Source organism: Linepithema humile, chromosome 4, assembly GCF_040581485.1.
Source record: "Linepithema humile isolate Giens D197 chromosome 4, Lhum_UNIL_v1.0, whole genome shotgun sequence".
NCBI classification, from domain to species: Eukaryota; Metazoa; Arthropoda; class Insecta; order Hymenoptera; family Formicidae; genus Linepithema; species Linepithema humile.
The window spans coordinates 7,423,851-7,446,113 of NC_090131.1; the positions used below are offsets into that span (position 1 = coordinate 7,423,851).

The 22,263-nt window shown below is 41.0% G+C and overlaps 2 protein-coding genes across 6 annotated transcripts in view; one reads left to right on the top strand and one right to left on the bottom strand.

Annotated features, from left to right (window-relative positions):
• Positions 1–22,263, top strand: part of LOC105677719 (apoptosis-resistant E3 ubiquitin protein ligase 1) — an 81,209-nt gene that overhangs the window by 47,792 nt on the left and 11,154 nt on the right. Inside the window, exon 1 of one of the 4 annotated variants that reach the window (XM_012376530.2) lies at positions 10,940–11,709. The exons of 2 other annotated variants lie outside the window; for them this stretch is intronic. Coding sequence is in view for 1 of the 2 variants with exons in the window: in XM_012376531.2 (XP_012231954.1) it covers positions 11,685–11,709 (25 nt within the window). In the remaining variant the exon portion in view is untranslated. Of the gene's footprint in view, positions 1–10,939; positions 11,710–22,263 lie in introns of those variants that run through there. One more of the 4 variants, XM_012376531.2, reaches the window with a different exon arrangement.
• LOC105677723 (short-chain dehydrogenase/reductase family 16C member 6-like) lies at positions 803–21,727 on the bottom strand. 2 transcript variants are annotated; one of them, XM_067353731.1, is made up of 8 exons: positions 21,645–21,727; positions 2,571–2,688; positions 2,345–2,499; positions 2,051–2,228; positions 1,735–1,864; positions 1,402–1,522; positions 1,173–1,298; positions 803–947 (listed from the first exon to the last, which is right to left on the bottom strand). In XM_067353731.1, the coding sequence occupies exons 1-8, from the start codon at positions 21,692–21,694 to the stop codon at positions 878–880; spliced, it is 948 nt and encodes a 315-aa protein (XP_067209832.1). In that variant the 5' UTR covers positions 21,695–21,727; the 3' UTR covers positions 803–877. The 2 variants fall into 2 exon arrangements, with proteins under 2 accessions (XP_067209832.1, XP_012231961.1); XM_012376538.2 differs by lacking the exon at positions 21,645–21,727 and adding an exon at positions 4,569–4,695 and having other exon boundaries at positions 804–947.

Sequence of the window (22,263 nt, forward strand, 5' to 3'; positions counted from 1 at the left end):
AAGAAAATAACAGTTTAATGTATACTATAATAGTATTTAAAAAAAATAAGATGATAATCAATTAAGAATTAAGAAATAAATCTTTACGTTTTTATTATTTAATTATGTAAAATTTTTCAATGTTTTCAAGTAACAAAAAGAATAGGTGAATTATGTGTTGCGAAATATCCTTGTGAATGCGCGGATGCAGCATTTATGCAATTATACTTTGTTATCGGCGTTTTTTGAAGGAGTTCAAACTCGCTCAACCGCGACGCTTTCAATGCTATTCAAGCTTGACGTCGAGTCGGCATGAGTGACTTTTTTCGCCGTACATTTGTAGTAAAATTATTGCCAAGAGAAACGACGCAGAAGTCGTCCTTGGCGCTTCATTGTCGCGAGTCCTTCGAGGAAACGCCGACACAGTTGTCGCGCCAATTCAGCGATTTGATCTCGCAATAATAATGAGACGAAGAGAAAAAACTCAACCGGAAATTAATTCATTATGTCGCGCAAGAACTAGCTCGCGAAGTCTGTTTAAAGTGACGCGGAAAAAACAGCGTAACGCATCGACACACCCGTATTGATAATTTAGCCTGAATTAATACTGTTATAACTGGAAGCACTATGCTATTGATAAACATAGCAAACATCCGATAAAAAACGTTCATCTAATGACGTGATTCTTTTGATAACCGATAATGAATACGCGGCTAATTAAGCCGCGATATACATAGAACTATCGTCGCAAAAGATGGATTTTGAATTTCAGATACGAACGTATTCCGCAAATATAAAACAAAGTATAAAATTACATGAGTATTAAAAAAAATACACACACATTTTTTATATTTCCAATATAATAGCAAATTGCACATGGCAAGGTTTTTTTTATTTTTTAATTATCAGGCTCGATACTCATATCAACGAAATCTTTTACGCATTCTTGTGCCTTATCCGGAAGATTTCTATCATAAAAATAATATTTTTATTATATATAGAGAATGTGGATATAAAAATAATAATTTTACAATATGTATTAGTTGCGTAATATCTGCATTTGTATTAATAAATAAAAATGCAAAAGGACGGCATTTTTCTACGCTTTATCGTCTTTTGCAATATTTTATTTGCAAATATTATGATTATTAATATATATACTGGTTGAATTGTCATTTACGCTGTTTACATACCTTAATGTCGTTATTAATGGCAGCAAATGAGAAGGTATACCCCTTTCCCTGCAATTTCGTCTTTGCGCATCGATTATTAGTGAAGCAGCTTCTTTTGGTAATAGTGGGTTTGCTAAACTGGGAAATCTATATTGACAAAAATATAGTTAAATATAATTCAATTAAAAAGAATTTATGATATTGTTCTGGCCATTGTAAAGTATTTATTATAACATTATTAAAATCTTACCTCATATTTGGCTTTCTGAACATTCCGTTAAACACTACAGTTGGGAAAACTGTAGTGAATTTAATTAAAGATTTTCCCTTACTAGATAAACGCAATTCTTCATCAAGACTCTCCATAAGTGCTGAAATATACATATCACAAGTGAGGATGTTATCAACACTAGCGGTAATATAGTTACTTACAAAACATGTTACATTGCAGTAACGTTGTTGAGTAGGAAATTATGTTATGTTATTGTTGATTAGAGCGTTGCTGGGATAATTATAAATTATTTCAAATATTTATTAAATTATTATACGAAAGATTATAATTTTTTAATATGAGTTCAATTACCTCTGACTGCGGATTTTGTAGGAGAGTAAACTGTCATATACATTGATGTTACAATTGCTAATAATGATGAAACCGCAACGACATGACCATGATTCTTTTCAATCATGTTTGGTAAAAATGCACGCAATGTCTGAAAATAATTTTCTATTGAATAATAGCAATAGCTTATTATAATTTCTGTTAAGCTTTCAATATGTACTTCAATTACGAATTAATTTAGCTATTTGTTTTCAAGCATATGATAATATAAAGCGCATTAATAATTATTTTACATATTTTATAGTTTCTAAATAGATATACGAGATAGATCATTTACCCAATAATGCGCAGTAAGATTCGTATTTATCTTTCGCGTAATTTCATCGTTGCTATAATTTAGAAGTGTTTTTACTATTCCTACGCCAGCGTTATTGATTAAAATAGTAACGTCGCCCACTTCTTTTTTCACTTTTTCAGCTACCTTGGAGACTTCTTCTCTGTTTGTTATATCGCATCTGTAAAATGCGACCATATTTTAATCAGTATGGAATATTTAGCTTAGTGCGCGGACAAATTATCTGAATTTTTTTACGTTATCAGAATTTGTAAGAAACATAGATTATTAGCTAACCGATACGCATATACAGAGTTTTTTCCCATTTTTCTAATCTCATTCCTTGTCTGTTCGTTGGTTTCTTCATTGATGTCCCAACATATTACTATGGCTCCTAACAAGGCGTAACCGATTGCTAATTCTTTTCCTATACCGTGACCCGCACCTGTTACCTATTGCAGTATCTATTGATAATTAATCTTGTCTACAGCTATACATTGTATATTGCGAATTTTGTACATACCAGAACAATTTCACCAGCCACACTTTTTCTTTTTAGAGCAAATAATTTATATACACTCTCGCAGATGTAATAGAGAATTTTGCAAAGAAGCACCAATATTTCTGCTAAAAGAAGCATGCTGAAAAAGAAACATATAATGCCATACTTGTCTTGAAAAGTGATTTTTTAATAAGAATTATTTTTAATGATTAGCACTTTGAATATATTTATAGATCGTCAAGAAAAATTTGTTTTATTTATTTAATTGTGATCCACACTATTCTATATCCAAAAAAAAATATTCTATTCTTTAGCGCTACTCTCTTGATTAATTATTTTTTATCTGATTATCATGCTGATTAGAGGAAAATTCTTTTATTTCGTTCGTTTCGAAAAGCACTGCACATTTAAACACAACTCGCCACTGCTCGCACAAAACTCGCTGCCTTATGTCTTGCACATTGCGTAGCAAACAAATGACAATCTTCTTTTAATAAATTTGCGTTCTGTGAGTATTTTGCATATCATCTTATGCGAATTTATATCAAAATTTATTCCCAAAACGATTATAAGTAAGAAAAAAAATGTTTGTTGTTTTGAGTTATCTAGCAGTTCGATATCTTAAATCCAATACCACGTATCTCGAATTTTTGATCAGTTTCACTTTTTCTGTAGGGATAAACAACTCTGGCCTGCAATTTATCCCTACAAATTTGATACATAAAAAATTAAAATACTATCATAATAACAGAAAAAGTGAAATTGATCAAAAATTCGAGATACGTGGTATTGGATTTAAGATATCGAACTGCTAGATAGCTCAAAGCGACAAACATCTTTTTTCTTACTTATAATCGTTTTGGGAATAAATTTTGATCGATAGCTCAAAGCAACAAACAACGCACATCTTTTGCAGGCCGGAGATCACACACTTTTAAAGAATTAAAGTTGTAATTTAGTCTAAAAAGTACAAGAAAAAAATAAATTATATAATGGGCTCAACTTGTGTATAACGCTCACTTTGACTCGCAATACTTTATCTATTTCACTTTCCGCTATCTCACAGGCGATTCTCTGTTTTACTTGTTCGTGCTCGACTCTATGTGTCCTCGCTTGCTCGAGACATCCGTTTTATAGGCGCCGAAAACGCCGAAAACGCCGAAAACGCTTCGCTCTCGTTTAAAAAAAAAACATTATCAGCAGCCTTAACGGCCGCTGCCATCGACAAGGAGAGCAACACATTATAATAAAGATGAATACAGAGTCCCAGACTTACCGTTTTACCCGTTAATGGCAGATTCCTGAGGTTATTTGGAGACGAAAATCTTAATACTAAAATGTCGAGGCTACTATAGTATTTGAATGGGAAATGCTTAAAGTTTACCAATCAGCTTGTTCAATCAGAATTTCGAGCGTTCAGGGACATCGCATCTCGAAAGGACCCTTGCACAACACTTTATTTAATATATTTTATTCACTTCACTCAGTTCTTATTCACTTTATTCACTTTATTTACATTGTTCGCAATACTGACGAGTTTACTAATACAATTTAGAAATTATTATCGTTAGTAAATTCGTCAGTATTGCGAACAATGTAAATAAAGTAAATAAAGTAAATAAAATGTATTGAATAAAGTGTTGTGCAAGGGTCCTTTCGAGATATGATGTCCCTGAGCGAAATTCTAATTAGACAAGCTAATTGGTAAATAAATTTGATAGAAGCGTAAAGAGCCAACAGCCAGATATTCGTGCGAAGGTTATCGTGTATTAATTTATAACCATTGAACAATACATTAAAGAACAAACGTTTCAGCCTGTCATCAGGCCTTTATCAATGTTATTACAAAATTCAATAAATACGCAACGCAAAAATTAAATACAAAAAACGAAGTAAATTGACATAATTAACTGAAAAGTAGTTAAAACCACGTTAAAACTGTAATAAAAAAGAGCCAAATGAGAAAATTCCCGTTACAAATTGAGCGCAAACAGAAAAAAAGAAACAATTTTTACATACTTGTGTTAAAAATAGTAGAAAGCTCATCCACACAAGATGGAACGAGGTAGGAGAAAAAACTTAGAACCATATAATGTGATGGTTGAAACCTCAATGTACGTGATAGAATAACGATAAATTCAAGCGATGAAAGATTAGTGAGAGGGCGGTGGAGAAGGGGGACGGAAAGAAAAAGGAGTATGGAGGGGAGGGTCTCATTCTCATTTGGCTCTTTTTTATTACAGTTTTAACGTGGTTTTAACTACTTTTCAGTTAATTATGTCAATTTACTTCGTTTTTTGTATTTAATTTTTGCGTTGCGTATTTATTGAATTTTGTAATAACATTGATAAAGGCCTGATGACAGGCTGAAACGTTTGTTCTTTAATGTATTGTTCAATGGTTATAAATTAATACACGATAACCTTCGCACGAATATCTGGCTGTTGGCTCTTTACGCTCCTATCAAATTTATTGATTTTAACAATCATCAGAGCCTGATACATCTATAATTTCTAATTGGTAAACTTTAAGCCTTTCCCATTCAAATACTATAGTAGCCTCGACATTTGATATTAAGATTTTCGTCTCCAAATGACCTCAGGAATCTGCCATTAACGGGTGATACGGCAAGTCTGGAACATCCTGTATATATATATATATATATATACGTATACGAAATGAGAGGAATATAAAAACTCCCACACTCGGTCATACTGATTACACATCGGCCTCCGATATGATGGATAACCTCGTCGTCATTGTAATTATCGCTAAGTTCCTCATCGCTTATACATTCAGGCGATAACCATCTTTTCATATGATCCGCTGAAGTATACTAGTGGTACGCAATCTTTCATGCTCTCCGACCTTCAATACTACATATCGGTCGCCTCGCAACATCTTAATAATTTCGCAACGCCCCAGAAACTTTGCGCAAAATTTACTTCCTGGCGTAACTTGTGTTCTTTTAATTGCAACTAGCTCACCAATTTGATATTTATTTACCGCTTTTCGCTTTTTATTATAATTATTGCGGTTTTCGCGCTGGATCTTTTCAATAGCTTCTCTCGCTCGTTCGCGTAACTCTGATCGTTTCTCTTGCAGCAAATTTGCAACTTCTTTTTCGATAATTTCTCTCAACTCAGTGTCATCACGCAAACGCATATTTTGGCCTAACAATTCAAACGGAGTTAACCTCGCGCTTCTCGATGGCGTAGAATTTATAAACTGCTGTACTTTATCGACATATTTATACCAATTTTCAGGATGTAGTGCTGAAAGCTTAGTAAATAATGGGATAACAATTCTGTTTATCCGCTCAACCTGCCTGTTACTTCGTGGCACGCCAGTCGTTACTAAAATATGTTCGATTTTTTCGTTGTCGCAATAATGTTTAAAATTATTGGATGTAAACGCAGTACCTCGGTTGCTAATAATTCGTCGCGGATTTCCAAACACTGCCGCTTGCTTAGTTAAACGCGATATTGCTTCCGCAGTTGTTACCGATCGTGTAGAATATAACCATAATACAAATTTAGCAAAGGCATCGACTAACAAATAAACATAATTTTTTCTAGTACTCGGGATTGGTCTTAAATAATCTATATGATATGTGTCGAGCGGAACGTCGCCTTTCGGAATGTTATGTAAGAAGCCCTCTTGCTTGTCATATTTACGCTCAGCTAATATACATGATAACAATTCTTTATCGTCTTTTCAATTCTAATCTCGCATATGATTAAACTAATATAAAAACTCCCACATTTTTTAAAAATAATCCCAAAAACTTATTCATTAACAACTTAAAATTATCTTAAATTCCAAATTAATCAGAATAATTATAAATAAACAGTTTTTAATATCTCTTGTAAAATTTGGATTGTTTTAATTACGAGGTTTTGAATTTAAGGTATCGAGTTGTCATTGTAAAAGTTGCATACTTTGACAGTTTATATTTTGAGAAGTTTAGTGCAGGTATTTTTTTTTAAATAATATATATTTTTTGTAATTAAAATCATAAGTAGCGCGCGTGTAGCACGCACTTGTGTGTGCCTGGTAATATGTAAAACATTTGAATTAAAATGCAGATATATGCATATTAAGCGTCTTTAATATCTTACGTTTCTACACGGAAAAAATTTTATATCAAAAATTACTATGTACGGCATTAACGCGGACCGAAAATTTTTACTATGTTTCACATGTGAAAAACATAGTAAAAATTTTTATAATTTCTTCATAGTTTGCGGCTACTATTGCGTACATAGTAATTTTTGATATAAAATTTTCTCTGTGTAAGTAAATATTTTTTGGAGAATGTATAATCTTTGGATATATTTACGCATTATAAATGATAGTCAAAAATTTCAAAGCTGTCCAATTAGCTCATTAGCTGGTTAATAAACCCGACACTAAATCTAAAACAAAATTCCTAAAGACACTGATAACGCTTATCGCACAATATTACAATATGTATTTTATGTGTATTTTACAAATATTTTCTGCATTATGCAGCACATAAATAAAATCTTTTATCTTGTCGTAAAATACAGATTATCAAAGAGCTTTATATCTGCGGAATACGTTCATAGCTGCATTTTTAAATCCATTTGTCACGACAGTAGTTTCAGCATATCGATCTAAAGTGCGCTTAACACGTGGATAAATATTGGCTATATGTATTCATCTTGAAAGTAGGCTACACTTGTTTTTAGCGTAAACACAAACATGTCAAGCCACTCTGTTTTATTGATACGAAACGCTAGATACGATCGTGGGTTTATAGTTTCTCTGCGATCCGGCAAATATATTTAAGCATATTCTTGTCCCGAGCTGGCGCTTGAAGTGGAATGCGCGTTTAAATTGCGAGTTTTCAGTGCTCCTGGCTGGCCGCAACCACCGGTGTTTTGCGGTAAAAGAAATCTGGAACACCGAAAGTTCTTGTTTCTGGTCAGCAAGTGCGGAGCGGCGAGGGAGCCTTGAAAATGAATAATGAATGTACACGCGACATTCGGACTCATCGATCCCACACATGCGGGAGTAGATGTCGTCGGATATACACGAACCATTCATTTCGACCGCTCTCAACAATCGATTCCTCGTCGAGTCGCGGAAAAGTATGTTTACCGACTCCTCGCGCGCGAGCGCGCACGTTGAAGCGGATAGTTCTATTTGCCGTCGCGAACTGTGGAAACGGGTGGAGTGTCGCTCCCACGGAATTATCGTCGAAAGAATCGTGAGGGAACTTCCGAAAGACTTCGAAGAAAAATCGAAGACGTTTAGAAACCAATTATTCTTTACACGGTGATTTAATTATCTCATTAGAATACGGAAAAAAAAGTCAGAACTTGTATAAACGTCGTGGGATTTTGAATAAAAATATTCAAGCGGCGGGAGAAGAAAGTTAGTGATGAAGAAATCGGAATTTCAATTTCGGCCTTCCGATTTCGCTATTAAATAGCTCCGCAATTAAGCAAAGGTAATTAACTCCGGCGTGGAGATAACGTGCCGCGCATTCGCGGCAATCATATGTATTTGTATGCTGTGACACGAGCCCTTAATTGAGGGCACTGTGTTATCTCTCCGTGTATCCGATATCACGGAAGCGTCGGCGATGGTTAACATCGTCGAGAATTAACATTACAACGGGAACGCGACAGTGACGTCGCCGATTCTTCCGCGTTGACTAGGTAGTTTCGACGTTGCTTGACGAGGCACCAGTTGCAATTATCGGAAAAAATGCAGGGCATCCAATTTCCGGCGGCGAATTGGTCCGAAACCAATATCCCGGTGTGCTTGAACGATGTTTCTCCGGGCCGGCCTCGCGCTTCCACGTAACATCGGAATCGAACGTTTTTAACGGCCGCCCGCGAAATTACTCCGTCGTTTTCCGGACGCGAAATGTCAGCGAAATTACTCCATCTCCGTCGTCGGACTCGTCGAGGCGTAGCGTTCTACAATCGAGTTATTTTCGAGTCCCGATATGGAAATGGAAGTTGTCGAAAGATTGAAATCGCGAGAGAGAATCCCGACAGGTTTAAAGGAGATAAAAATAAGAAATGGGAATTATAAAACGCTCTTCCGCTGTCGATTATGACAGTTTAATCGGTCGTCAAAAATATCGCCGTAAATACGTCTATAAAAATATGTCTTCTCCGGACAAAATTATATCGCATACATGATGTTTGTATCTTAATTATATCGCGCATGTAATTTCGTCGGAGACGAAAGTTCGCTGTGCAGCGCGTTTTGTCTCTAATATTCCGAAAGCTAATTTCGAAAATTTGGAACGATCTGAGTCAGTTGAACATAACTCAAGCGGAGATAAGATTTCGGCTATAAGAAGCTTTTATCTTTCCGCGTTTTATTCCATGATCCTTCACTCTATATACTCATCCTGGCAGGGGAATCGGAATTTTTTGATTATATATGTACACTGCGCATACAACCGCGTGTATCTTATATTATCTCAAATATACCGATTTATTTCCCCTCGTTTTATACGGTTACAAGTTGGCAGCCGAGATTTAGCGAGCTCGTGTCGCCCTACTTAGCGGGAGTCCTTTTTGTTTTCCGCAAGAAGAGCGAAATGCATCCCCGTACCTGGCATTTCTCACCCGCGGAGCGCTCTATCGTGCGGTACAAAAGAAACCGACGTCATTCCGCGGGAATCCAGCATCGGGGAAGTTAATGGCGTAATGACGCAGCTTTCAAGTAATTAACGTTAAGATGTCGAGTTACGTTGAAAGTTTCGTTTACCCTTTGTTTCTTCGCTAACTGATCGCGAATAGCGCCTGGAAATTCGAAGCAAGGCGAAGCAAGCCGAAGACCGAAAGAAATTTTAATGCTACGAAACGCAATCGCCGGAAATTGCTTGCCGCTCGAAAAATTTCATCTCGTTCGATGGGAAGCGCTCCCTCGAGAAAAGTTCTAAGGGAAGAAAAAAAAATTGACATTCGCATCTCCATCGAATTTACCTCGCCGTTCTGAGGTCGTTCGCAAAATAGATTCATCGCGCGGCGAAAGAGCCGCGGGATGTTACCGGAATATCCTGCGAGATGAGAATGGAACTCGTGTGACGTACACATCGCTTGGCAATGCTCCCCGACAACTGTTCGATTTTCGCAAATGTCGATTCCAACCCAGTCACGTGCCTGACGATGCATCTCCCATCGGCGACGTATCCTCGTTGAACCGCGGTGCTTTTCAGGACACGTCCCGTGTCCCTCGTGTCCTTTTATATCGCCGAGTTAGCGGAATTTGTTGTTCGCTACGGTAAAATGGACGGGGTGGCATTTTCGACGATAAAAAGTAATACCTAACTGTGTTTAAAAGTAGTTGTGTAATCATTAATTCTCCGTTAGCCGGGCGTAGAGAATTGCGACATACATATTTACTCGCATCAGCCTGAAATAGTTCGCGTTACACCTACAGATTTTATTCAACTTTGAAACTTATATTTTTTAATTTTTTTTTTCAGATAGACAATTTTTTCGAGACAATAAAGAACAAATAATTTTGTGTGTTAAATCAATCTGTGAAACCGAGAAAGATAAACGAAGAATTGAAGATATTCGGCGAATATTTTTTTTGCACAGCTTATCTTACGAATCAGCTAAACTTTTTCATCGAATTTGACAAGTTAATTCTTTGTTAAAACTGTGACATTAGTTCGGGAAAATCCGCGCTACATCTACAGATGTATTTCGATTTTAAAACAGAGACTTATAATACACAATCTTTTTCGAAAAAATGAACTACCGTTACATGCTATACAACAGTGAAATCGGGCGAGTAAACGAAGGATTAGAGATGTATTCGGCAAATATTTCTTTACGCAGGATACTCTATGAGATATATATGAGATAACTAACTAAGCTTTGTCGACAAATCATGCTGAACCAACAAAATTATAGAGATACATCGCTCGTGCTAGATATAGCAGTTTTATACACTCGATGAGAAATATTTGTAAACAAATGTCTCGCGCTGTCGAATTTTTCCCTTCGGTCTCTTTTCCAAAATTGCGCGGTGCCGCGTTTTTTTTCTAGCATCGATTCTCGAGCACCGACGCGCGTTACAAGCCGGAACAAGCGCTGGTGCCGTGCGCTAAACAATCGGGCACAATCGGCGCGTCGCCGGGGATGGCGGTCAAGCGTAGTCGCGTGATCAGCGTGTTGCCAGCAAGCGCGACGCTTCGAAGACGAGAGCAGCGTGGCCGCGTTCGAGAAACGACAGGAGAGAGTAGGTCGACGGCGTGGTCGCCAGTCGAAGGGAGTCAGCGAGTGGAGGGTGGCGTGGCCCGCGCTGGTGGGGTTGGCGCGGCGTGGCGCGGAGGGTTGGCTCCGGCCGCGTAATCGCATCGCATGCAGTGGCCTGGCGTGAGTCCGCGCGAGCGCGTCGCATCGGCTCTCTCGCATCCGTCTGTGAGAAACAACAGCCGAATCTCGCCTCCGTTTTTTCTCGGCGTGTCTCCGCGGCGTGCCACCCTCGCCCTCTCCCCGGTTTCCCGTGTTTTCCTTTTCCGATCGTCGCCTTCCGCCCCTCTCGCCCTTTTCGCGCTCACGCACGCGGGAGCATTATGCTCGCGGCCGACGTGCGCGTCCGCGTTGTCCACGATAGAGACGGCGTCCCTATCGACGGTGAAACTGCGAGCGAGTGCCGATCAGCTGGCCGCGCGGCGAGCCTTTGACACACTGGCGGTCAGCCCGACGACCACCCTTAGCAGGACCCAATCGTTCGTAGGAATCGCCCCGTGTTGTCGGAAGGTGCAACGGGGGAGAGCACTCGTGTCGCCGCCTCTCTCACCTTCCTACTTTCGGAGCCTCACACCTTGCCCCGACCTAAATCCATCCCGTAGATCTTATCGTCCCCGCAGATCTCTTGTTTCCCTCTTTTTCTCCCCCCTCCACCCGCGCGAGAACTATTCTCCGAATCGTAAGCTCGCGCTCGTAAAATCGCCGATCCTGCAAGTGTGACATTTTCAGCGTAGTAAGATTTCCTTTTCCTTCCCCCCGCGTCTCCCCGTATGTCTCCCCGCGTTTCCGGAAACGAATAATCCCCCCTTTTCGCGCCACCGGAAGCCTCGATCGTGCTCAGAGCCGAGAGTATTCGAGAGTTCTTCGCGGAAGAGAGATGGAAGCCGCCGTCGGTTTGAATCGTAAGTTTACTACTGCGTCCGCTGCGTGCAAGTAGCGAGCGCGCACTCTCTCGCGGCATATATCTTCATGTACTCGTGACAGCGAACGTTAAACAAACATACACGTCGCCGAACTTTGCGAGATCACCGAAACTGAATCTGGGAGAAGCCGCACTTTTCGGAAGTCGTTTGCGGAATCACGTGATCTTTGTGCACTCAACTTTCGCAATGACTGAAGAACGAAATTTCACCTCTTTTTTTTTCATCTAATTTATAACATTATTATTTTTGTTAAAAAATTACTTTTGTGGCGCAAAATGGAGGAAAAAAGAAATGGAAATGAGGATGAATCATGCATGTTGAAACGTACATGTTTTGTTTTTTATCAAGCGAATAATCATTGCCACTTTATCTGAAAGATAAAGATAAAATGAAGCGGATATTTTTTATCTCTCGATGTAAAAGCGACGATAACTTTTCCAACATTATTTCTAGAATTGTTATCACTGCGCGATAGCGTGCTTTACGATGCACTTAAGGGAACACGCCCTTAATTTCGCGCCGCGACTCGAACCAATTTCTCGAGCGCGAAACTCAGCATTTCTCGATGAAAAGAAAAAGAGCGTGTATAAAGTCCCATTACAGAAGGACGGTTAATGCGTTTTCGTTTCTGACGCGGAACACGGAGCGCGGGCACTTTAGTCACGACAAAAGTTCTCAGGTTGCGAGATAACGCGATCGGCGGTCTCGCCTCGGGAGAAACGCTCAAGTTTCCGTGCGAATTTGAATTTCCGTGCTAGATTCGATACTGAGGGGGGCGGCGCCGAAGGGGTGGCGGATCTGTGCACGATCGGATTCGAAACTTTGTTACGAGTAGGGGCGTTTCGGATGCGGCGAAGGACTTGACGTCACCTTCGTCGCCAACTTCGAGAAGTCCGTCTTCTTTTTTTTTTTTCTCTCGATCGGAATCCGCCAGGAGAAAAAAAAAAGACCGGCGCTCCGCATTGCGATGATTCACCGTCGTTGTTTTCGCTCGAAGAAAGCTCGACACTCGCTGTGGTTTTATTAGATTCAAACGGCGTATCCGCAATCGAATGCAGCGGAGATGCGTCACCACTTACGCGGTTAACCCTTGATTATTTTGGCACGATACAACGGAACTCGCCGCCACCGCCGGGATTTCGCGATGTTTGACAAAAATTTTCGCTGAGTTTCCTCTCGATTTCCCCGGACATTTTCTCATATACAGGCTTTCGTAAAATTCGCGGATTTTCTTTTAGCAACAGACTCTTGATTAATCCGGAGTCAATTTTTTCCCCAGCAAAAGTGTCGAGTCATTATTTATGGCACGCTCCCAGTTTTCGACGTCATATATCTTTACAGCTAAGCTTCTAACTGAAATTCTATTAAAGTGTAATTCACTTGAAATTAACTAAAGAATATGACTTTATTTTTTTTTGTCCCTCTGAAGCTTAGCTTGCGGAAAACTCTTCTTTCTCGATGGTTGATATTTAATTCAGACACTCGATGTCTCAACATTTTTGCTTAAACAAAACGGACTTCAAATTGAACAGAGAATCCGTCATTAAATATGTAGCTCGTATACGCAAACTCTTGACTTTAGAATGCCATGTCACATATTTTATGCATGGAAGCTTTATCCGAAAGTGTGTAAACCATGTGCAGTTATTGATTTAAAATTGATACTGCAATGACATGATTATAAACAATTTTAATTGTCTGGTTTAACATTATTAATAAAATAACGCGGAGCAAGTGACAAACACAAACACATTTGCGTTGCGCGGTTGTTTGCCGCGATAATTGGCGCTGAATTTTCGTGCGCGCCTCTGCAGTTATGATTATCCGTTAATTTAGAACGCGATCGATCGCCGCGATGAATTGTTGTTATTTTCGAGGTCGGGCGTAAATTAACGCGCGAGAAGTAGGGCTGCCGTGTCGTATTCGTTACCGTCACAGCCACGCCAGCCGATAGAATAACACAGCCCGTCACTTTTCTCATTGTCGTTGCGGTAATTTATGCGGAAGCACCTTCATTGTGATGTATGGGCTTGCATTATGCGCGGGTAACGAGCCGAAAGGAAGCTTTCGCGAGAGAGCAAGGAGCTCACCGATGTAGATTAACGCTTCGCGGACGGACGAAGATCGATTCGCCGAAACTCGGCATTGCGGAGCAAAACGTATAATCCGCTCTCGTACCTCGCTTCGTATTGTTATCTTGCCAGCGAGTCTCTCTGTCTGATATATTCCGGGCGATGTATAGAAACTGTTAGGTCATTTCGAGAGTCCTTGCGCCCTCCAAGTCATTTTTAATTCAAAGTCCGCTGAAACGCCAGGGAAATAAAAGCAAAAAGTTGCCAGCGACGTGAAAAATGATGTTAATAATTTAATTACAATATATAACGTACATTAGGTAGGAAAGTTTTATACACGGAGAACGCTCGAAAGGGAACGAACGAAACGTTTGTAAATGTCAAAGTAAGTTTGTTAAATACAAATAACACAGCACGAACAACTCGCGTCGGCCTTACTGCCCATTTTACCTATCATTGTTATTTAAGCACTATGGTTTTTGTAAGAACGAAAAAAACAACAGAAAAAGGACTGCGAGAACCAAAAGCGCAAAAGAGTATTACAAATTATAATAGAGTGAAAAGATGTTTCGCCCCCGATTTTTGGATCTTTTTTAATCAAATAGAGTGTAATGAGGAAAGAGGAAAAGTTGATTTTCTTGTACTTTTATTTGTGCAATAGAATAGAAAAATACGCAAGGCTTTTTGAGGTGACCTAATATTTCAAGTCGATACGTTCGCGCCGCAAAGAGATTATCTCGCCTTCGCCGAGATTGCATATGGAACATTTACTTGGGGGGCTTTTCCAGCAATTACTTTTAATCATACATCTAGGATAACGTCAGGACTGGGTAATCAGGACTACGTGACGCAAATCAAGGGTTAAGGGATAACACGCTTCGTCGCGGCGCACGCGAGATCGATTTCCCGCGCCTCGATGCTACACACATAGGCGAAGGGAAAAGTATCGATCGTCCCGAATGACCTCAACCTTCAGATTTACCCTCGCGCCAGAAAGCGTTTTTCTTTAGGCCACATAAAGAATTTCCGACACTATATCGGCCCGCAATCTTAATCGCCAGAAAGGCACGACGTAGAAGCATTAGAGCGAAACAAGCATCTGACGTAAGCGCGAGCTAATTTGGCGGAGAAAAAGTTTCATCGCGTGACGAATGTGGCATAAATTCAACTAATTAAGGACGTAAACTAAACATTATTTGTTCATTTGAATTCTAGATACGCGTGTGTGTGTTTTTTTTTCTTATATCAAGCCTCGCTTGTTTCTAATTTGAGAGAAACCTTGCTCCGTTAAAGACGATGTGGTATCAATTGTACGATAATGTCTATTACGCGGATAAATGTGTGTGGCGATTAATATTCCGCGTCGTTATCGCGCCGGATCGAAATTTCGCCGCCGGGCGGCTTTCATCGCGCGCCAGATTATGCGCCACGCGAGACCGTCATAAACGCGAGTCGAAGATTACTTTCGTGTACGCGATCACGAACCGTACGTGGAAATTGGCGATGGCGACGGCTGCGGGCTCCGTGCTCCCCCCCGGAACACCACCTCGAGGCGAAATGGCGCGGAAACGCCGAGTGTGTGCGATACGGTTTCGAGCGATCGGGCGAAGCCAGTGCTCGCCGAGCTTGATTACACACAGTACAGAGGATCGCGAAATTAAACCCGATCCTCGAGTCCGCGTGATTTAACGCCACATCCTTCCTATCGCGAAGCATCCTCCAGATGTGCATGAGCCCTTGTTAATTACCCCGGCACGTTATCTGCAAAGTGCTATCGCCGCGGGATCGCGTAACGAAACTTTCGGCGATTATATAGGCACGGTAATATCTCGCAGTGAATATCTGTGTGTGTGCGCGCGCGTCTGTATGAACGATGGTTTAACGAGAATGTGATTGCACCGCGAAATTACTCTCCGCGCTACAACCCGCGGGCATTTATTATGTAACTATTTACGATTTTCATTGGAAAGACCGAGTTTCCGACCGGAAGGACTTTGAGCACGATTCCGGCCGTATTACTTATCTCGTTGAAATCGGAACACATAGAGTGTATGCGTTTGCTTAAGGTATTCAGGTATTTACTTTTGTAACGACTTAATTAAATCCCCGCGAAGTGTTTCGTTATAGAATTCTTTTCGGGTAAAAAAATGTTTTATCACGTTTAGAATTTAATTAACTGAATGTTTCTTTTTATTCTGATATGTCCTGCATTTTTATTTAATGTAAGTGTTGCGATTCTGACGAGATTTATAACCCAAAATTAAAAGGTAACAACTTAATTAAATTCAAAGTGCGATGCTATAGAATTTTTTTTTATGTTAATAAATTTTACATCACGTTTAAAATTTAATTAACTTAATACTTTTTTTTTCATTCTGATATATTGTCCTGCGTTTTCAGTTAATGTAAATGCATGCCGGTTTCGTAATAGCTCAAAAATGCAGAGGAAACTGCAATCGGAAGCTCGCCGGGCGGAAACACGCGTTTCCGGTTGAAATCGTAAATAGTTCTGTAACAGTTGCTTCTAGTTGCGAGGAGGAGAGATAGGTACGATTAAACGATCACCAATTGCTCGTGGAAATATCTGTTTACCCACCGAACGCTGCGAGCCCCGCCTTTCGCACACCACTTACGAATTCAGAAGCGGATTAGAGCAAACAAACTAGAAGATAACTGCGGATTACAGCGAAACCGTGCGCAGAAATTATGTAGCTTATGCAGCTTGCGGATGCACGTTTATCCGTTCTCCATCCGGCTTTTCGCTTCGAGATAAATACGAAACGGCAGCGCGCGGCGGGTTTTCGAAGGGCAGCGGAACGGAAAACCATTTTCGACGCAACGAGATGGAATATATCGATCGATGCACGCGTATTTCTTCCCCGAAATCGGATTCATTCGCATTCAGATATTCCTAAAAATGTATCGAATATTTTGTTTGACTGTCGAAAGTTTATTTTTCGTTCCGTTTTTACATGAGAACTTCAGTCGCTCGACTGTATCACGAAGTATTTTTGCGCTATTCGTCATCCCTCGCGCTGGATGTACTCGCAACATTAACGTTACCCGTCCTCGCGGGACCTCGCGGTTTTCTCTTTCTCTCCGCGGGACATCATAATTCATCGTCGTCCGTAAAAAGGGCCCGTGTTTCTCGCTCCGGCGGAACCGGTGTCCGCGACGCGAGTGCTCGCGTGCTCGATTACACGCCGGGGAATAAAACGCCGACTAATTGAATGCGGTCGTGTAAGCGAAACTCTGCATTGTGCTGCGCATAATTGCATAACTCGGGAGTATCTCGCGGGCGGTCCCTACGAATGGAGTTTCCAATTAAGATGCGGCGACGCGTCCGCCGCATTATCCTTGCTGATTCGACAGGGCCGCGGCGTTATCGTTGCTGAATGCCGTCGTTAATGAACCGCGAGACACGTCGTTAACAGTCGCGGCCGACTCTCCGCATTTCAACGTAGCGTAGCTCGCGAAGCGACTTATCCTGTTTTTTTTTTTGTTTTTGTTTTTTTTCCCCCTATTTGTGTGTCGCGAAAATAAATACGACGAATCCGGACGGGACGCAATTTGCGAGCTCGCGGAAAGCCGTAATAATGTTGCAGCACGGAAAATGCACACGCAAACTTCCCGTTTCTTTCGCCGTTATCGCGGAAACACGATGTTTACAGGCGCCGTCAAGCACCGATGGGATTCGTGCGAACGCGCGGCGCGAGATAAAACGCGACATTGCGCGCATCAATTTTTCCCGTTCGCGCGGGGGATGCAAATATTAATGAAAGAGATGGAAAAACGCGCGCGCGCGCGAGCAACACACGATGCAGCTATATACACGACGTTTAATTTTATGATCCGGCGGTTGACAGGAAATTTATCGCTTTATCGAGATCCGCATTTACGAGCGTTGCTCTGCAAAATGACGTCGGGAGGGGAGAGCGCGAGGAACTGCGCATCGATCAAATTTAATAAATTTGCTCAGCGTTGTCGGCGAGAATTAAATACGTCGACCTGTTAATATCTCGCGCGACCGCGGTATTTTGCATGTAGAACCGGTCGGCGGCGAAATATTTCATTCGCGGGGGTTGCGGCGCGTCTCTTTCCTCCCCCCTCCGCGCCGATCGTTCCTCACGATTATCCGCGCGGTATAAATTTCACGGGGAAAATGAAATTTTATAATCAGCCATCGCGATCGCGCGCGTGACGGGCAAAACAAGCGCGGGAAAACGACGGGCGATCGATCTGCCCTATCTTCCGCCACGAGCCTCTCATGCATAACCATGAGCAATATGTGACATACATACGCCCTTGTTTCCCCTCCCCCGCGCCTCCCCCCCCCTCCCGAGCGCTCCCGCACCCCTTCTTCGCGTCCCATAAGCGTCGAAAGGATCGTTAGCACAAAGTAACGTCGGAAGGATATTCCGGCTTCGAAAAGGTCAAGAGTGTCCGCCGGGTCGCTGCGCGCGCGGCCCTCTCCCTTTGTCCCAAGCCGGAAGTAATCTTTGTCATCGCGATCAAAGAAATGTGTGAGCCCTCTCGGCGCGCGCGGTGATTCGCACGAGCGAGCCCGTCGCGAGATACGGACTCGTGAATAGAGCACGCGACATCGAGTCCGCAACGCGCGGCTCTTTGTGGTGAATTTGAAACGCCGAAACGCTCGGCGTCGTCTTGTCCAACGTCGATTGTTACTTTTTTCTTTTTTTTTCTTTCTTTTTTTTTTTAGCATTGATCCGATCGCTCGACACGCTGCTGCAAACGAGAAAATTGCAATAACGAAGTCGTACTTCCGACGACGCGCTTCGCCGGACGGTTGTTTCTCGTCTGAGCGCTCGCACGCACGCCCCGAAGCCCTTCAACAAAGGATTCGCGGATTACAATGTTGAAATCGTTCTATCTGGTAAAGCAGACTACGGATTAGTAGAAGCCAGCTGTTTGTCGCGAGAAGAGATCGAAAATAGCGCTTTTGTCGTTCGACGCGCGGAATTGCGCGGTAAAAAACATCGATTTTAAGGTCGAAATTAGATTGTTTGTGGCTTCACGGGAAAAAATATCCCTTTTTCCCTTCCATTTGTTGCCTCTTCTACAATTTTTTGCGCTATATATGTGACTCGTATTGTAATAATTCCAAGTTTTCACTGCGACGAAGAAGTAAAATGTCTCAAGGATTTTTCGCGGTCGTCAAATTCTTTCTATCTGATAAATCAGATTTTATATTAGTAGAAATTAGTTTGTCGCGACGAGAGATCGAAAATGTCGCTCTTGGCGATAAGAGCGCGGAATTGCGCGTTATTTCTCGTAAAAAGCGTCTTCGACTTTAAAACCGAAAGCAGACCGTTTACGGCTTTACGGGAAGAATGATTCATTTCCTTCTTTCTCTTCTCTATATTTATTTTCTACAGTTATCTCTTCTACAGTTTTTTGCGTTGTACATAATGTGACTCATATTGGAATAATTCGAAGTCTTCACTGCGCGCCGACGAGGTATAAATGTTTCAAGGCTTCCTCGCGGCCGTCAAATTGACTTCTTTTTTACAAGCGTCAATTCCCATGAAACTGTTACGACTGTTAAACGTGTAATGCGCCGGTTCGACATTGCGCTTGTCACAGTTTCCTTCTACATCTTGAAGTGTTTCAAGGATCGCTCCAAGTTTATCGCAAGCAAGTATTAACGGCGGATATCGTTGAGCTTTACATCGTCATTAAACTTTCTGCAAGTCGCGTTTATGCGCGTGCTTGACAATCTGTAATATGTAGGTATTACTTTCTACAAGTCGCGTCTATATCCACAGATCCCCCCCGCAGCGCGCATTACGAAATTGCAGTAATTACAATACATTTTAGCGGGGATTGTCGTAGTTGCGCGAAAAGATTAATACGCGCGGCCGCGCAGCTTTTTCCGACCGCGCTTGATTAATCTTAACGCACTCCCTCGCGGCGATTAAACGTCCAAGCCTCTATGAATATCGCGGCTATCGGGACAATCTGATATATCGCGCGATTAAACGCGCGTAGAATGCCGCGGATCGTATTTGTACGAGCATCGGAAATCGATAAGAGACCGCATTACCATTTTTCACATGGAATATACATACCGCCTACATTATATCGTAAGACATCTATCATCTTGTCAGTATCATTACAATAAAATATGTATTAAATGTAACGACGTTGAGCGTTTTGATGGCGGAAATTCCGCCCGGCCCCGAAGAACCGACCGGCGCAGCGGGAAGATGTATATCCCCGCCTCTGTATATCCTGTTTTTGTATTTTTATCTATTCATACGGGTTTTTTTTGTTGCTCCCCCACCGCGAATAGCGTTAAACGATAAATTTTCCATGGAAAACGAAATGTGTACGGAAAATGTGGATGCGATAACCCCGTCCTGACCCCGAATGGACTCTTGACCCCCTTTTCGAAATCGCTTAATTTATAGTAATATATCGTCCCGTCATGATTGAATGGCGTCCCCGTTCTATCGCGAGATGCGATCCTTGATATTCAGTCGTCACATTTATTAAGCCGACGCGAGTGTTTTGTGCGTTTAAATTTGCAAAAATTAACCCAGTCGACAAATTTCGAACCAATTTACCTAAAAAATAGATTTAAAAGATTTTTTTCAATTTTAAAATTTTATATTATTTAATTACACATTTGAATAGATTAAGTATACAAAAAATATAACTTGTAGAAAATGGATGAAATTCCAAACCGACCCTTAAATATGCAACGCATCACCGCGATGCGCATTACGCGCTCAATAGAATTTTGATGAAAGCAATTTTTCATGAAATTTTAATCAAATAAAACGAATGATATTTTTTCATAGCTTTTATCATTCTTAACGCGCTGTTTAAATCACCTGATTACGCTAATTCGAATAAAACTTTCAGTTGCAATCGCGCGCAGCGTGCCTGCTGAGGTTGAGAAATTGAGGCGTAGCGTGTAGAAGTGGCGCGTATGTTTCATGCTTGAAACTTTTACACCGCACGCAGCCGACTTTCTAAATTAAATGGTGAAACTTTAAAGATTTAAATTCACGTCGGTTCTCGAAAGTTCGGACATCGCTCCTGCCGCTGGTTCCACCGATTGTTCTTATTTCATAAATCCACGCCATTCCGCGGGATTACAATGAGCCCTTAATTAAAAAGCAGGACAGTGCGCGGTGAATTATGCGTGCTTTTAAGCAGATTACTATAGTTATGATGGTAATGTCGCTCCCATTTCTAATTTCCGCGCGACTATTATCCGACTACAACGCGTTTGCTTCAATGTTGTAGTCGCTGTAATTCACCGTTGTAAGAATAATTAAAAGATCCGCCAAGTGTTGCCGCATAAACTCGACATACCTGTCACCTTATACACATGCATATTTCTCGAAACTTGCGATTGACGATAGAGAACTTGGTAGAAATCCACACTCACCCGATTCTCTTTTCTGCTTTCACGTAAAATCGGCGATTTATAGTTATCAATATACATACAAACTGCTAATTAATGTTCATATATCCGGCTTCATTGGCTTTCTCTCGATTGCAGTCGCCTACGCACTCCTATTTGCTTCCACCTGCATCCGCGAATTGCCACGAATAATTGAAATTAATTGCGCTTCGTCCCCGTCTATTCTTTCGTTCGCGAGCATACCGGGGGCGACCATTGTTCGGCGCGAAAGGGTGATTAATGTTTTCCATCGTTGAATTAATTCTCGGCGGAAACATAAACGCCCTTTGTCTTCTCCGACGTAGATTAAGCTGCCGATGCTCTCTTATTTCTCTTTTTTATTTTGTTTTATGTTTCGCAAAAATGCACACTGCACCTGCGTGTACGTTCTCGCGTGTGTCACTTACAGGCACAAAGGTGACGTTACGCGCGATCGAAGGAGTTCGCGATTCTTCATTGTGTAATTCTCGGATATGGTTATTTTTCTTTGCACCGCCGAGCGGTGCACTAACCTTTTGCGATCCTTTGTCGAAGTGAGTTGATTAACTTTAAAACCGACCGTTAAAACTTGTCAGAATTGTTAACCTGAAGAATGAAACTTCGTCATCGAAGGAGAAGAAAATTTGAAACTTTTTTCTCCGCCGATGACGAATATTTCATTCGTGTTGGCAATTTTGTCGAGCAAGTTTAAACCGTCGATTAAAGTGACCCATAATGTTTTACGATAATTATTGCACATAATTCCGCAAATAATTGAGACAATGCATAATTATAATTAGCAAGCTGTTATTTTAATCTTCGTAAAATTTCTTAGATAACAGTAGTTAATTATTTGTCTTATCCGACAGCGTTAAAATAAAGACGAAATACTTCATTAATTCGGACCGCAAAAGGTTAATGTGATTCTTTCAGCAAAAATGTATATTAAGCGAGTGGAACAAAGGCTCCGTTCGTTTAATATATAATATGCGAAACGGATATTGATTCGCAATACGCTTCTCGCGTAATTACGCGACCAGTGCTGCT

Coding starts and splice junctions, on each gene's coding strand:
- LOC105677723 (XM_067353731.1), bottom strand. CDS start 21,694: ATGAAGAATCGCGAACTCCTTCGATCGCGCGTAACGTCACCTTTGTGC. Junction 2,229..2,344: donor AACTCTGTATATGCGTATCG/GTTAGCTAATAA, acceptor CGCATTTTACAG/ATGCGATATAACAAACAGAG. Junction 948..1,172: donor CCATTAATAACGACATTAAG/GTATGTAAACAG, acceptor TTTTTATGATAG/AAATCTTCCGGATAAGGCAC.